Raw genomic sequence first — 17,318 nt, 5'->3', positions numbered from 1 at the left:
TGTAGCCTTGGTTGTCCTGGACTCGCTTTGTAGATCACGCTGGCTCTGAACTCACAGCGATCCACCTGCCTCTGCCTCCTGAGTGCAGGGATTAGAGGCATGCGCCACCATGCCCGGCTTAAGTGCACCTGCATTTGACTGTGACCATCATATGAGGACCATAAAATAAGAGTGTAACTTTCCTGGAGGCATCAGTCTCAGGAGTTCCAGAACAGGGACACTTAGCCTATATTCCCTTTAGTTACTTTTAGGAAATGACAACTCTCTAAAGCGACTGTAAAAATAGTTAAGATAGGGCTGGAGAGATGGCTCAGTGGTTAAGAGCACCGCCTGCTTCGGAAGTGAAGCACCAGGGTTCAATTCCCAGCAACCACGTGGCAGCTTACAACTGTCTGTAACTCCAAGATCTGACACCCTCACACCAATGCACATAAATTTAAATTAAATAAAATATTTTTAAAAAATAGTTAAGATAGGTGGCACAGCTGCCCACAATCAAAGGTCAGGACCTGAGAGGGCTGTAGATTGACCCAGGGCCACACTGGCCAGACTAGTGGGACTCTGTGTCAAAATGGACAGGACAAAAGGCTGGGGAGTGTCTGCCTGCATGTCCAGAGCCCTGGCTTCAGTTCCCTGTGCTAGAGGGAATTTTGAAAAACTAATGTCAAGTTGATTTCCATAAGCTTTGTTTACTTTGAGCCTATTACTTCATGGTTAATGCATCTCTGTAGTTTATTTCAGTAGACTGGTTTTTGAGTGAAAGGTAGGTTTTCAGAAGCCTTGCTCACGATGCTAATAATAACATGCATACATGCCTAAGTGCAGAATGTAGTTTTTGAAAAGTCATTTCTTTCCACTTAACACTTCTTACATTTTCCCCTTTTACAAAGCATATAAAGCTTTTTACCAGACTAGAGGATAACAGCAGGCCATCTTAGGCTTTCTACTGTGGACTTGGATCTGTTGCTTAAATACCCTGTCACCAGCACTTTTTCATTAAAAAGTCCTTGAGTTTTTTTTGTTTTGCTTTGTTTTTTTGTTTTTTGTTTTGTTTTGTTTTTTGAGACAGGGTCTCTCTGTGTAGCCTTGCTGTCCTGGACTCACCTTGTAGACCAGGCTGACCTCGAACTCACAGCGATCCACCTACCTCTGTCTCCTGAGTGCTAAGTCCTTGGTTTTGTTGTTTTCTGTTTTTTTCTTTTTTTGGGGTTTTGTTGTTGTTGTTGTTGTTTGTTTTGTTTTTCGAGACAGAATCTCTCTGTGAGCCTTGGTTGTCCTGGACTTGCTTTGTAGCCCAGGCTGGCCTCAAACTCACAGCTATCCACCTGCCTCTGCCTCCCAAGTGCTAGGATTAAAGGCATGCCCCACCATACCCGGCAAGTCCTTGGTTTTTAAAATCCCAAAAATAGTACAAAGTATGACTTTAATAGACACTGTGCATCTAGAAGCAGTTTTAGACGTTGTATGAAGAAAATGCCTATGGGGCTGGCGAGATGGCTCATCAGTAACAGCACCTGCTGTTCTTCCAGAGCACCCAGGTCAATTCCCCACATCCACATGGTAGCTCCTAACCGTCTGTATATAACTCCAGATCCTCCTATTGCCTCCACAGGCACCAGGCACGCAGAGATACATTCAGATCACACACCCATACACATGAGATAATAAGTAAAGAAATTTAAAAAGAAATAGAAATGCCTGCAGAAGGGTGGCCAGGGAGGCTGGTTTCCTTGAACTGTGAGTGTAAATGAGCTCAGCGGAAATGGTTACCTGAGCGCAGTCAGGGCTGTAGCAGAGGCTGCAAAGTGGGCAGCCAGGGCACTGGGAGTGTGTAGGGTCAGTTGCAATTTGCTCTTTATAAGAGGCCTTAGTGAGCTAGTGGCTCTTTACCCGACACTATGTGTACTTTTCAGTGGCCCGGCACAGCACAGCCATAGGGAGCGTGCTCACTGGCAAGCTTGGTTGAGCATGGACTGTTTCTGACTCAGTGTTACTTCCAGGTCTCGCTGTCTGAGCACCGTCTCTATGCCATTCCTATACTGTACTGCAGTGCCGTGCTTGGACGGTGAGGAGTTACTGAGGATCTGAAGGAGAAGAGACGGCAGGCCTTAGTGGTCATGGGTGCTGTGATTATAGCATGCTTTTGTGTATACGCTTAGTGCAGTAGCCTGGAGAGCATGTCACAGCAGAGTTTAGTAGCCTGCCATCCATAAAATAAAGTCACTTTTTGGCTGGGCATGGTGGCTCATGCCTTTAGTCCCAGCGCTTGGAAGGCAGAGGTGGGTGGATTTCTGAGTTCTAGGACAGCCAAGACTACACAGAGAAACCCTGTCTTGAAAAATAAAAGAAACAACAACAATGAAACCAATTTTTACATTGCTTAATTTACCAGTACTATTTTTCTTTTAGGAACCTATGGATTTTTGTTTCCAAGTTTACAGAATTTGATGCACGAAAACTACATAAGTTATATAAGATGGCTCATAAGAAAAGATCTCAAGAAGAGGAGGTAAAAGACAAATTTAGTTGTACTTTATACAAATATTTACAAGTCAGTTGCACAGAAAATTCCCTTAGCTTTTACTTTTCTCTGGGGAGGTAATGATAAACCAACAGATACGGTTGTTGGTGCTACACAGGCTGCTGGCACTTTGCTTGTGTTTTGCATGGATTTGGTACAGCCTAAGCAGGGTGACAGAAACCACCACAGTCACAGAGTGTGCCACCTGTCACCCAAACATGGTATCATAGAGTGTGGCTTTTTTTTTTTTCATTGTATTAACATACTCCATGAATAGCTAGGCAGTGCAACTGCTGTTGATTAGGTTAAACAGCCAGTGCACTTCAGGAACTCATGTTGTAAAATCCTGACAAGGCTCTGTCACCCTGAGGCCTCATGGCCTGAATGCTCACTTTCTAGACCCTTTCTTCTGACACATGGTTTTTGTAGCTTGTAATGTGGCTTGCCGTAAGTCCAGGCTCATGGGCAGAGATCATGCCGCCTGTTCTTATATGGCCACATACTTGGCGCCCACACAGCTTCTCCTATCACTCTGTCACCCTGCTTAGCAGTTTTGGTAAGAAGTTACTAAATGGCGGCTCAAAAGAGGAACAAGGTGCAACTGTTTAGGAGGCGCTCTTTATTCTGCCCTCAGGACGTAAGCCTGGGGCCCTAAGCTTTTCAGTTTCTTTTTATTCTGCCAGGAACAAAAGAAGAAAGATGATACGGTTGGTGGTAAGAAACCATTTCGACCAGAAGCCTCGGGCTCAAGCCGGGATTCTCTGACGTCTCAGTCCCATACCTCACACAACCTTCATCCTCAGAAGCCTCATTTGCCTGCCTCGCATGGCCCACAGATGCATGGACATCCAAGAGACAACTACAGCCACCCCAACAAGAGACACTTTAGTAATGCAGGTAGGCCGCTGGGTACATTTTAAAGAGATGTCAAAACTCCCAGTCTTCTTGTTTTCTAAGGACCTTTGTACTTTTCCCGAGACCTTGTTGACTGTTCTTGGTTGAAATAAACCATGAAATAAAGATGTAGAGGATTAAGGGCCAGTTTTACATTAAGGGGACCACAGGTACCGTAAACAAACAGAAGGTAATAATGACGAGACCTAGGGAACAGCTTACTTTCTGTGTAAGGTGGCCATTCAAAACTGCTAATACTGAGTTGGTAACCAAATAGAAAAATGAGCAATGGATGGTCAACAGTGAAGAAATAGCCTGTATTAATGAGGGACTATTCAGAAACTATACATCTGATGAAGGGTTAGTGTGAAAAATAGAAGAGACTGGTTAAGAAATGAGCCAAGGATATAAAGAGACATTTCTCAAAAGATCATCATGAGACCTCTGAAATGCTCTGAATCAGAGGTTCTCAGCCTGTGGGTGGAGCTCCCCTTGGGGTCAAACAACCCTTTCACAGGGTCACATCTAAGATGGCCTGCATATCAGATATTGACGTTATGATTCAAAATGGTAGCAGAAGTACAGGTGTGAAAAGGCAATGAAATAATTTATGGTCGGAGGTCACTACAACATGAGGGGCTGTGTTAAAGGGTTGTAGCCCTAGGAAGGCTGGGAACCACCGCCCCAAATTAAGTTACAGGCCAGAGCAGGAGGGGCAGAGGCAAAGGAAGATGAGTTCAGTTTGCAGCTTCAAGCTGAATCAGTGGAGAGGACTGTACCCATTCTGTACCGAGGGCTGAGGATTACCCACAGGGCCACACTGCACTTTGCTTTTGGAACCGCCAGCCAATGTTAGCAGAAACTTTATAGACTAATGTACCCAAGACACTGCTATCTGTATCAACCTAATTCTTCTTTGGGAAGTGATGTAGGTTTGTTATAAACAATTTCTGCTTTAGCTTCCCCAGATTTCACTATAGTAGACCCTAGCCGTAGGTCCCGTGGGCATTTGCCAGCTGCTATAAAGTCCTGCTGTTGGTGGCTCGGGGACTTTAACTGGCCTGGCCCTTGACCTTTAGATTAGCATCTGTACTTTAACAAACTCTTTATTTCAGAGACCTCAGGTTTGCTTTAGTAAAGGTGTACAAATGGCCAACAGGTACATATACTGTGGACCACAGTAAAACACCGCTTTACATATGCTAATAGTTATTATCAAAGCAACACAGTGTTGACAAGGATGTGGAGAGAAGGATACCCTTTGCCAGTGTTCATAGGTTAACACAACCGTTATAGAAAATGCAAGTAGAGGTTCCTAAAAGCATTAACTATAGAACTCTCGTGGGACCCAAGAGACCCTCTGCTGAGTGTGTGCATCTCGGGTTGAAGAGGTGCCGGAACCCACGGGGTTCACTATTCCAAGTACTCACTCACAAGAGCCCGCACATGGTGTTAGCCTGCTGTCCATCAGTAGTGAGTGGAGAAGGAAAATGTGGCACGTGTACGCAAAGGGCCATCAGGCACCCATTAGAAGTGGGCCTACCGCTCGTGGCAGTGTGATGAGCCCAGAGGATATTTAAGAGTGATAAGCCGGTGCTGAGAGACCGTCCTACATGGTTTCTTCTGTATGCAGACTCTAACAGAGCTGAACTTAGAGGATCAGAGAGGAGAGCAGTGGTTACCCAGGGGCTGGGCTGGGAGTAAGAGGTGGAGGAGTGCTGGTTAAAGGATGCTGTAGTCAGGAGAAAGATGCTCTAGAGAGAAACTGTACAAAGTGGTGACTGTAGTTAACAATACATCCTTGAGAATCACTGGGAGTTTTTTTTCCCACAAACACAAAAGAAGGTATTAACTCAACCACTGTTTTTTTAATGTGTATTTTAAAACATACACAAAATAAGTATATAATTTTTACTGGATTTTAAAAACTTGAAATTTAATTTTTTGAAACAAAGCATAAAAAAGAAAAAAGCGAAGAAGATTGAATTAAATTTTGTTAGTTTGTGTAGATTTGTTTAGAAAAACGTAGAGATGCAGGCAAGGTGGCACACCCCTTTAATCACAGCAATTGGGAGCTTTTTGTTTGTTTGTTTGTTTTCAAGACAGGGTTTCTCTGTGTGGCCTTGGCCGTCCCGGATTTTGTAGACCAGGCTGGCCTCAAACTCTGCCTGCCTTTGCCTCTGGAGTGCTGGGATTAAAGGTGTGCGCCACCATGCCGGGATCACAGCAATTGGGAAGCAGAGACCGATGGAGGATCTCTGTGAGTTCAAGCCAGCCTGATGTACAGAGTGAGTTCCAGGACAGCCAGGGCTACATAATAGGGGCCCTGTCTGAAAAAAGAAAGCAAACCAAACCAAACAAGCAAACCAAACAAACCAAGAATGGTGGTGTCTGTAGCCACGGAACTAGAGAGGCTGAACAGCAGTTCAGACCCTGCAACGGGTCTGAGAGTCCTCAAAACAAAAACCCCAAACCTGAATACAGCTATGTAGGTTTTGTTTTTTTGGGTTTTTTTGGTTTTTTTTTTTTGTTGTTGTTTGTTTGTTTTTTTAAGGCTGGGGAATTCATACATAAGAGAAAAGGAAAAGTACCCATAAGGTAAAATTACCACCCTTACCATTCAGGAAAGTTTGGTGGGGTTTTTGTTTGTTTGTTTGTTTGTTTTCCATTCAGGAAGTTTTTTTTTGTGTGTGTATGTGTGTGTTTTAAGATTTATTTATTTATTATTTGTACAGTAAGTATTCTGCTTGCATGTACACCTGCACTTCAGAAGAGGGCACCAAATCTCATTGGTGGTTGCTGGGAATTGAACTCGGAACCTTTGGAAGAACAGATAGTGCTCTTAACCTCTGAGCCATTCTCTCCAGCCCTTCAGGAAGTTTTTTTTTTCTTTCTTTCTTTTTTTTTTTAATTTAAATTTAAATTTTTATTTTTCCTTCAGGAAGTTTTAAAGCAGAAAGTTAACATTTTTTTTTTCCACTTGTTCAGCAATAATCAGAAGGAGAAATGCACACTAGTTACTACGGATAGGAATTTCTCTAGTCTGATTTAGAAGATAACTTAAATTGAGTTAATACACAGTCCCTTTGACCATGATCCTCTTGTTTGGTAATCTGTTTTGTAGGACAATGACACATAGCCCCATGAGGATGCTGTCTAAATACTACATTGGCAAAAGGCTAGGAAGAACTCGAATGTGCATCAACTAGGAGGATGGTTAATGAGTATTAGGATATCTGCACCTAGTATCATCAATTATTAAAAAGAATTGGCTCAACTAGTCATTTTGCGCTTGCTGGTAATATCAGCTCTTGTGAGTCGAGGTAGGAGGATTATATATTTGAAGCTACGTAGAAAGGTATTGGGAAGTGCCCCCACATTTCCTGTAAACTTTATACACTAAAAAAGTCTGGGGCTGATGAGATGGCTCAGTGGTTAAGAGCACTGGCTGCTCTTGCAGAGGACCCAGGTTCAGTTCCCAGCACCTTCGTGGTGATTCACACCCAGTCCTAGAGAATCTGATTCCTTCTCTGGCCTCTGTAGCACTGCACACATGTAGTGCACAGACATCCATCTTGGCAGAAACTCTCAGACATGGAAAAGAAAAACAAAGTTGAAAAGAAAACAGAAAGTCAAATCTATGCCTGTATTTTTTTTTTACTTTACTGAGATGAAAATGATACAGCACACAGGTAAACGTTTGAAGGCGAACCATCCAGTCGCATTTGGTACATTCAAAGCTCTGGCTCCTTCCTAACCCTATCACCTCAGATGGAAATTCTGTACCTAGTTCCCACCTCTACTTTTGCTGGGATCCATATTTTACCTCTATAAATTAACTTATTCTGAATACTTCATGTAACTGGAATATTCAGTATTTTACCTCTTATGACTGGAGTAGTAAAAGTTCATCCTAATTCTAGTGTGAATCAGAATTTAATTCTTTTTTATGGAAGGGTGGTTAGTATTCCACTCAATGGCTGGGCCTTGTTTTATATATTCCTTGATGGACATTTAGTTTCTCCTTTCTTACTGTTGAGAAGAATATTAATATGAACATTTATATCCAAATACTTGCTTGAATGCCTATTTGTAATTGTTTTAGCTAGGCAATTAGGGTGGGACTGTTGGTTTTATGGTAACTGTTTGACTTCCGAGAAGCCAAGGAACTGCGCCTCTTATGCAGACTAAGGACCTGCATAGAGAAGGCGGCATGAAAGCACAAGTCTAATCACTTGTAACTGTTACCTTAGACTAGCAGGAATCAGAGAGTGTAGGAGTTTAATAATTATTCATTGTTCATTGCTCCACTAGTTAAAGTAAGCAAAAATTATTTTTAGAGACAGAAGAATAAAAGGTAAAGAATAAGACTTAAAGCACATAGAAGCATAGTATAAGATTTATTTTACAAACAAGATGAAGTACATTTCTTTCTAAACTTTAGTTCTAGAATTCCATTTGTGTACATACATACACAGTGGCCTGTGTGTTTGAGCCAACATAGCATTATCTCAAAAAGCACCTCTACGTATCCTGTAAACTTTTATACACCAAAACACATCTGGGCCTGGAAAGATGGCTCAGTGGTTAAGAGCACTGACTGCTCCTCATAGGCTGAAGGTTCAGTTCAACAGAGTTCCCATTATATGCCTGTTTCCTTTTGATTTTCAATCTTACATTCTTTGGTTATTTATGTCCAAGTAGGTGGCATGATGCTTTAAAACTTGAAGATTTAGCCGGTGTTACTTTTCCCAAGAGAGAACTCCTAGGTGCCCACCTCAGTGTGGTGCCCTGGCTTTCCTGCCCTGGGCTTGGCCCTTCACAGTACCCCTTGTAGTCCAAAGACAAGTCTAATTAGGGAAGTTTTTCATCGGGTTGATGAGCTTCAGCTGTGTGAGTGGAGGTATTACTGTGGGACAGTACTGCTTTCCTAATTCCACTCTGGGTTCTTGAGTGAATCTCATTTCATATCTCGAGTGAACCTGTTGCAGACTGGGACAAGCAGGAATGAAACGTGTAAGCAGTGGTTTGGCTAGACCTTAGAAGGGACAAAGCTGGTGGATTGTCTTTTGCCTTGGAAGTTGGTGGCAGCAGAGAAAATGTTAGGATTCGTAACCGGTGCTTGTGATGAAGATATAAAGCAATAAAGCTAAGAACGAGGAAATTACCTCCTAATATGTCAGCCTTCTGTACATTCCACCATATGCTGTAGTTACGAGACAGTTCTCTTTGTGCAGATCGAGGAGACTGGCAGAGGGAAAGAAAGTTCAGCTATGGCGGTGGTAACAGTGCGCCCTGGGGCAGTGACCGGCACCATCAGTATGAGCAGCACTGGTACAAGGATCACCATTATGGTGACCGGAGACATATGGACGCCCACCGTTCCGGAAGCTACCGGCCTAACAACATGTCCAGAAAGAGACCATATGAGCAGTACAGCAGCGACCGAGACCACCGGGGACACAGAGACTATTATGACAGGTGTGTAGAATGTTGTGAGAGACCCGTGCTGACCTGTTTATGGGAGGGGGATGGTGATGCGTATTCAGGTCTGACTGTTCAGTGCATACTGAGCATCTTGCATGTGTCAGTTATAGATCCCACGTCCCTGCTTTCAGGACATCTTCAGGATACTGGAAAGAAGGGTGCTTTTTAAGATGTATTTCTTGCTTTATATGTATGAGAGTTTTGCCTGCATGTGCATATGTGTACCATGCGTGTGCCTGGTACCTCAGGAAGTCCCAAGAATGTGTTAGATCTCTTGACCTGGAGTACAGAAGATTGTTGAGCTGCCATGTTAGTACTGGGAGCTGAATCCAAGTCCCCTGCAAGAGCAGCAAGTGCTCTTAACACCCAAGACATCTTCCCAGCCCCACCCCCTTTAAAAAAAGTATTTGCCATTGAAGAACTTTATAATGCATATAATATATAATTTTGGGCATCTCACCCCATTTCCTTCTCATTCCTCCCCTCCAGCAGGCCTCCCTTCTCCTTTGATGTTGCCTTTTGTTGTGTCCCTGAGCTTGCTTGCGGTTGCTGCGTGAGTGGGGTGGGGTGTTACTCATGGCATGGACAACTTAGGAGTGGCTGCATCACTGGAGAAAGTGCCACTGCTCTCCTGGAAACCTGCTTGTGATTATTTTTAATCCAGCATATAATGTACCACATGACATTTTTAAGCAGAGTTGTGTGTGAGTTTCCTTCCCTCCTCTCTCCCAGCCTCCTACAGTCCCTGTTCTCTCCTTGTAACTCCCTCCCAGGTATTTTCCTCTTTCATGTCCATGTGTCCTTTCCGTGACCCCATACTTCCTCATCACATAATATATTCGCTCTTGGTTTCCGTTCTAGATTTTTCCTATGCTTAGACCAGTTTACATGTATACATTATAGGTTGTATCCATGTATGAGGGAAGCATTCCAGTGTGTCTTTCTGAGTTTGAATCACCTTGTGTAGTATTGCACCTTCCAGATCTATCCACTTTCCTGCAAATGTCATGACTTTTCTGCACATTTCAGAGAGGCGGAGTTTGGAGGATGTCTGGGACTCACTAGCCAGCCAGCCTAACCTAATCTGTGAGCTACAGGTTTCAGGGGTAGATCTTGTTTCACAAAGCAAGGTTGGAGCAATGAGATATTTAACTAGTAAAGGTGCTTGCTGCCAAGTCTGGTGCCCTGAGTTTAGACTGCACATATGGTGGCACCTACTTATGCACACAAAATTAGTAGATGAATAAGTTAATGTAATCATATTTCTTTAAAAGGTGAGTAGTGCCTGAGGTCTGAGAGCTGAGGCTGGTTTCTGGCCTCCACATTCATGTGCCTCACACACCTGAACATGTGTGCACACATACCTCCACATGTGAGTATGCACACAATATAGAGGCAACAGGAGTGGTTCCTAACATGGACCTCAGCCTTGTTCTAGGTGGCAGGGCTTCTGAGGTGGCAGCGGTCTGTGGCCTCGCCTACTTGGATCCAGTAATTCAAGTCAGAGCCTTTTGACATGGTACCTTCTCTACAGCAACACAGCGCCATTGGTGAGGTGATGGCAAGTATAGGGAGAAGACTGGTTTTACCAGATTTTAGTCCAGCATCTGGCTGTTGGTTGAGCCGCACAGTAGCTGTGGGCTTCCCTGGGCTGATGCTGTGCTTTGTGTTGAGATGGCACCATGACTTTACAGTGGCGCGAAATGCAGACATCCTTTCCGTGTCCTGCTGTTGTTTGGAAGATCTACATTTAGATGAGTTACAGTAGCCTGCGTTAGCCACCTCATGAATGAGCCTCCACGCCCACTGCAGCCTGGTTTCCCATCGTCATCTCTGCTGGCTCCTTTGTGCAGGTCTGCATTTCCTCCTGCTCGGTCTGTTTGCCTTTTCCTTCTGTCTTACTGAGGCTGCACTGTGAGAAGGTGTTTGTTTTTAAGGGTAGTTTTGCTGGGTATAGTTTTAGATCGCCAGTTTCAGCACTTTGAGATAGTCCTCCATGGCCTGCTTGTATGCTTTTTGACAAAAGAGCCATTGTTCTTTTTCCTCTTTGAGACTCTTACTGTTTCAGTCCTTGCTTATGTTATGTGTCACATGCTATGATGCTTGTCTGCCTGTGGTCCCTGCCTCCTTACCTATTTTGTACTACAGAGGTTAAACCCAGGGCTTTAGTGCACTAAGCAAGTGCTGTACCACTCAGCATGTTGAAGCCCTGCATAGTTTTCTTTGTGTTTTTTTGTACTCAGGAATTACTCAGGTCCTTGGAAATGTAGGGTTATTATACCCATAAATTTGGAGGATTTTTAATTCTTTTCAAATATTGTTGCCATCCTCCATTTCTCTCTGTGGAAATTCAAATGTTAATATTCCTTGCTTTGATGTGCTGCACGGATGTGACTGTATTCATCGTTTGTTTCAGTGCCTTTTTCTGCAGATAAGTTTCAGCTGGTTAGCTTGTCTCATCATGCGTCGTGCTCTCTTAGTAACACACACACACACACACACACACACACACACACACACACACACACACACACACACACACACACACACACACACCAGCTGTCCTGGTGTTTTTTATTTGTTTCTTGTGACTTCTTGGGTTTATTCATCCTTCTCTTCAGATTGATATATTTTTTCCTAATACCCTCTGTAGAGCTGGCTTAGAGGTCACAAATTCCTTTACTGGCTTAGAGGTCACAAATCCCTTTACTTTGGAAGTTGAACAACACTTTCACAGGGGTTAACCTATAACCACCAGAAAGCACAGATATTTATATTATGATTCATAACAGTATGAAATAATTATAATTCATAAATAGTATGAAAATCATTTTGTGGTTGGTGGTCTAAAGGGTCTAAGCATTAGGAAGGTTGAGAACCACTACCTCAGTCTGTTTTTATCATGAATTCTTAATTTCTTTTTTGGGGGGGGTTGTTTTGTTTTGTTTTGTTTTTGGGTTTTTGAGACAGGGTTTCTCTATTTTATCTTGGCCGTCCTGGACTCACTCTGTAGACCAGGCTGGCCTATAGTGATCCACCTGGCTCTGCCTCCCAAGTGCTGGGATTAAAGGTGTGCGCCACCACACTCGGCAGTTTCATTATTTTTTAAAATATTTATTTTTACTTATATGTAGGTGTTGCCTGTGTCTGCATGTGCATGTGTGCACACATGAGTGCAGGTGCCTACGGAGTCCAGAGACATCAGTGCCCCCTGGAAGTGGAGTTATGGATGGTTGTGAACCCCTTGACTGTTGCGGACGCTAAGAACTGAACTTGGGACCTCTAGAAGAGTAGCCATTCCTCAAGCCTCTTTTCTTTGATTTTACGAAGATATTTTCTATTCCTTTACCATGATATGTGTCCTTAATGCCATAATTTGGAGGCTAGGTCTTGTAACCATATCCCAAACTTTTTCATGTTCTGTTCATATTTTCTTTTACAGCTTTCTCTTTGACATTTATCAAGTAATCCAGTCCAGTTCCTCTACTCTGTTTTCCATCCTGACTCCGTTTTGTCATGAGCCATTCTGTTGCCATGGTTCCCCACTGAGGGCTTTATTGGCTTATTGAGGTTTTCGTTTCTAGTATCATTTCACTTTGGATTTCCTTCAACAATTCAAACTCTGTTTTCATTTTTTGGTTTTACTTTCTCATTTCATTCATCTTTGTCTGTGAGTTGTTTGCCCATAGTTGTTTCTCGTTCTCTTAAAATCTTGGGACGTTCCTCCAGGTCATTTTCACTAGGAGCCCTTACTATAGGTTTGTGTTTTTTAGAGACATGTTGCTTGCTTACTTATTTTTGTATGTGTTTTTGTTGGTGGTGTTGAGGTGAAGTTTGCACATTTGGAGTTAGTTTGGTTTTGTTGAGTTTTTCTTTTCCTGTTCAAGTCACCTTTGTTTTTTTTAGCAGAGGAGTTTGCATTGCTCAGGATTCGCAGCAGCATAGGTTGTGAGGCATCCTGTCTTTGTGTGGTATCTCAGGTCTTTTGTTTGTCTGCCATGGCCTGGTACCTTCAGTCATGGTCAGGAGCTTGGAGCGAGTTTCCCCTGGCTGTGTGGACTGGTCCAGGGTATAAAGACCAGCTAGGACAGCAGGAGGGTCCTAGGCAGGCAGCCGATAGATCACATGTGGTGACAGGACTGTCCCTGATGGAGAGTGGCTTGGGAGCTGGTGAATTTGCAGAGAGAAAGGGGCCCAGGAGGAAGTAGCAGTCCCCAGCAAGTAGCTGCCTGGTCATGCCTACCTCATGTGTGACAGCTAGAGTTCCTGTAAAATTATTTTAGGCAACCTTAGTGCTGAATATCTAGATTGATTCTGGGTGCTGCTAATAATTTACAAATAGTTTTTGTGTATCTTTCTCCTGAGCATAGTGAAAAAATATGAAAATATTTATGGTTGTGTTTTTCTGAGGGGAGAGTGAGTTCACAAAGCTTGTCTAGGTGTGTTTGTACGTTACTGCAGCGTTGAAGAGTGGCTGTCATTTCATAAGATGCCTTTTCCCCATGTGTGGGAAGCAGCTGACCATTCCCAGGTCTTTTGTCTGTGTGTGTGCTTTGGCTTCCTGGTAATAGAAACGTTTGTCTCTAGGTCCATGTGTGTATAAAGAAATGGCAGCAGAGGACAGAGAAGTATTAGGAATCTAGCTTTCAGCTGATCTTTGCATCTCTTTTCTAGGCACCATCATGACTCCAAGCGGAGGAGGTCAGATGATTTTAGGCCCCAGAATTACCACCAGCAGGATTTTCGACGAATGTCTGAGCACAGACCCGCGATGGGTTACCACGGCCAGGGACCCTCAGACCATTACCGCTCTTTCCACACAGACAAGTTGGGGGAATATAAACAGCCGCTGCCCTCATTGCACACCGCAGTCTCAGATCCTCGCTCGCCCCCTTCCCAGAAGTCTCCCCACGACTCCAAGTCACCCTTGGATCACAGATCTCCTTTGGAGAGATCACTAGAACAGAAAAACAACCCAGATTATAACTGGAATGTTCGGAAAACATAAAGGACAACTCCGGAAGGGGAGAGCGCGTGCGCAGGAGTCATCAAGCACTTGGACGTTTTGGTCTGCTCCGGCAGCGGCCAGGCTGCTGAGCGGAGTTTCTGGATACGCTGCTGCTGAGTCCACTAACTCGGCGGCTGAAGGGGCACTTGAAGGAGTTGGAGGCTTCGTCTGCTGCTTTGGTTTGGTCTCCGCTCCTGCACTTTGGCACCCCATCCCATCCTAGCCTCCGTGGGTGCTAGGAGAAGGTGACTTTATGTACCAGCTCCACTGGGCTACTTCCTCTGGGAAGGAATCGGGGGTCTTCAGAGTCAATGAATGTTCTACTCAGCATGAGTGACCAGGGCAAGGACCTGCTGGACAGTGTGTGATTGGCTCACCATGACACGAGGGATGCTGCTGGTGGGAAGTGGGCGCACAGGGAGTGTTTCGCACTGCAAGACTTGAAAGGGGAGCAGGTATACCCCTCAGGTTTGTTCTTGGGAGAAATAATATACATGGTCTCATTATGTGGAAAGTGAGGTGGGCATAAAGAGATGGGAAATGACGTCACCGTGGCCGCCTCCCTGCCAACACTAATCCCCCCGCCCCCATCCCACACACACTAGCTTTGTACATTTCAAAGGTTTCGTCTTCTGGGTGGAGTCCGTTTTCCCTCTTTGTGGGGGAAGTCGGATCCCTCTGGCTGACTTTAGAGTACTGTGACTTGGGCATTGTTGATGCCCGCGTGGGTCTTACTTGTTTGGGGAGTGGGCTGCGTGGGTGTAGGGGTGGAGTTAGGGGGTGGGGGTAGTATAACCAGGAAGTAGGAATCCCTGGTGGGTTTCTCATTCCTGTGGTGAGAAGGAAAGTCGCAGGTCCAGGAGGTGGAATGGAGGTAGCCTGCTGATGAGATAGCTGCTGCTGAGCCCAGGGCTGGAGCACTCATGCAGATGAGGGCAAGATGCCTAATGTGGGCATTGGTAGTGCTAGCAAGTGGGGAGCTTTCAGTATTGGAGTGGGTCAGTGGATTGTAGCTGCATCTTGCTTCTTTTACACGGCTTGGTGAGGCAGTCTATACAGACCCCAAAACATCTTGACAGTCCCGGTGAAATAGCTACCTGTGGTGGCTGCATTTCCATTACAAGTTGGAATTCAGTAGAATCAAATCCTCTTTCTTTGAGATCTGTAGAGTATAAACCTAAGTGAGTTCTTTCCCCAAATCATAGGCATCCGTGACTGGGGTAGCCGAGTGGTAAGATGGCAGGAGCCCGTTAGCGGAAGGTTGGGTCGAGTTGGGTCATCACTGGTTCTTCTCAGTGTATTAGATACTGGGCCAGGGCCTCAGGTTTTACTCACTTTCAGTATAGCTTGCCAGTATTCTTAGGGCATCCAAAGCCTTTGTAGATTGAGACAGGAAAACTGACTTGAACATAGGGTACGGTGTGCCTCTGTGAGTCCAGACCCCTGAGGTGATGAAAAGTCTTGTTTTGGACACATATACAGGATTGGCTCCCTGAGCTCCCTTGGGGGTTGGGCGGCAGGGGAGGCTTATCCCAGGCAGTACTGTTAATGACTTTCCCCAAGACGAATTGTTTCCCTGAGTGAAACATCTGGCCATGGCATGGCTGTGATGGGCCTTTGCTTCTGCTGCTTAGAGCACTGTGGGCCTGGCTGGTGCTGAGTCAGTGCCTGCAGCTAGTGCTCAGTAGACTGTCATCACTGTCTTGACTCCCAGTGGCACCTGGGTCCTTCACCCTGACCGTGTGCATGCGTGACTTGTAGTAGAGCCCACTGGCCGCATGAGAGTCCCTTGGCTGTAGTCTGCTGCCTGGTGGTCTGCCACAACTTCTCAGTTAAAGGTCGCTAGTCAGGTCTGCTTTGGCCACACAGTGCAAAGTAAACCATAGATGGAACTTCTTGCTGGTAACATTGACACTAATCTGTGTTTGGTTTGCTGGGCTCTTTGATGCTGGGAGTGCAGCAAGAATAGGAGGTACCCTGTGGAAGGGAGAGGAGGCCTTGCCTTTCCATACTCACAGAGGTCTTCCACCCTGTTGGTAGAAGTTACAAGTTATTCTCAAAGATGTCTCATCATGAGGAAAAAGGAACTTCCTTTTGTTCACATTCAGGACTGTAGTGCCATAAAATGTAGCAAAAGGCAATATTGGCCAGATCAGTGTTACATTGATTCTAAGATTACAGTATCTCCCATCAAACATCTGCTTTAGGTGTTGGAATGTATTTTCAAGTATGGGTTGGGAGAATGGAGCCGTTCCTCTTGCTTTAAACCAGTATGTGCACCACATGCTTACAGCAGAAGTTTGCACAGGTGGGAGAAGCAGCCAGTGGGGGTCTGTGGAGCCCGGCTTTGGGCAGCTCACTTGAGGAAGGAGTGAGTGAGTGAGTGAGTGTTGCCAAGGCCTGAAGTACTGTGATGCACTGTGGCCCTAGAAAAGGACGAGTGAAGCCTCCACTGCTCACTGTGTCCTCTCGGCTTGGCCAGCCTGCAGGAGCCCAATCTGCTGGCCTTTCCTTGTACTCTGCGTAGTCATTCCTTAAGCCCCACAAAGGGAGCGTAAACATTTCTCACTGTGCTGCTGGTGTTCTGACCTGGTGTGCCCGGTGGTTGCATCAGGCTTTGCAGGGCAAAGGTGAGTCACTTAAGTGTTCACACACAGCAACACTGAAATCCTACAGACCAAAACCCGCTTGTCAGCAGGAAGCCTGGCCCAGGCCCAGCACCTGCGTCTTCTAGCCAGCTGTGTTGGGTGAAGAGAGCCATGCCAACGGTCCAGGCTGCTTTAGTCCATCTGTGCCCTACTCACTTGGGGACAGGTGGTTTTTCTTGTAAACTTGTGGACTTTTGAAACCTGTTGACTAAACAGTAATTAATTTATATTTGTGAAAAATGCCACTGTCCTAGTGATTTCTGATGTAAATAATGTTGTTTATATAGTATGTATTAAATTTTCCTACATTGTAAGACTGCTGTACTTTTGATTCTTGTATATTAAAAAGCGTTCCTAAGGGTTTTTAGAATTGGGCTAACCGGCTGCATTACATTCTGGTGTGAGGCAAGTGCCTTGAAGATACCACCTGAGAGGCTCCTCCCCCTGCTGCCTGCCCAGCTCTGTGTCCAAGCTTGTTCACGGGCGTGCTTGATGAAGTGTGTGTGTGTGTGTGTGTGTGTGTGTGTGTGTGTGTGTGTGTTTTAAGTTAAATTGTTGTTGGTTCTAAATAGTTTTCTGTCCTTGAATAGCTTCAGGCCACAGCCCACAGCTGTGCACTTGAGGGGATGCCATGGAGCCACTAAAACCAGGAAGGAGTGCCCGGAGCTGCTCTGGGGGCCTAGGGAGGCCTGCTTAGAACGTCCACCTCTGTCCAGAAAGAAGTCAAGGCACCAGGCCTGCCAGCCTGCGGCGTTAGTGT

The 17,318-nt window shown here is 44.9% G+C and overlaps 1 protein-coding gene across 2 annotated transcripts in view; it reads left to right on the top strand.

The window, feature by feature from the left end:
* CHD2 (chromodomain helicase DNA binding protein 2) overlaps positions 1–16,872 on the top strand; it is a 114,113-nt gene extending 97,241 nt beyond the window's left edge. For both annotated transcript variants that reach the window (XM_084751983.1, XM_084751982.1), the window contains 4 exons: positions 2,410–2,509; positions 3,205–3,418; positions 8,653–8,896; positions 13,577–16,872. In XM_084751983.1, the coding sequence (XP_084608109.1) occupies positions 2,410–2,509; positions 3,205–3,418; positions 8,653–8,896; positions 13,577–13,910 (892 nt within the window). In that variant the 3' untranslated portion in view covers positions 13,911–16,872. The remainder of the gene's footprint in view (positions 1–2,409; positions 2,510–3,204; positions 3,419–8,652; positions 8,897–13,576) is intronic.
* The last annotated feature ends 446 nt before the right edge of the window (positions 16,873–17,318 follow it).

Source organism: Acomys minous (assembly GCF_964271855.1).
Source record: "Acomys minous genome assembly, chromosome: 2".
Lineage (NCBI taxonomy): Eukaryota > Metazoa > Chordata > Mammalia > Rodentia > Muridae > Acomys > Acomys minous.
Note: the sequence above shows the minus strand (reverse complement) of the source record. Positions and strands in the feature narration are given on the sequence as shown.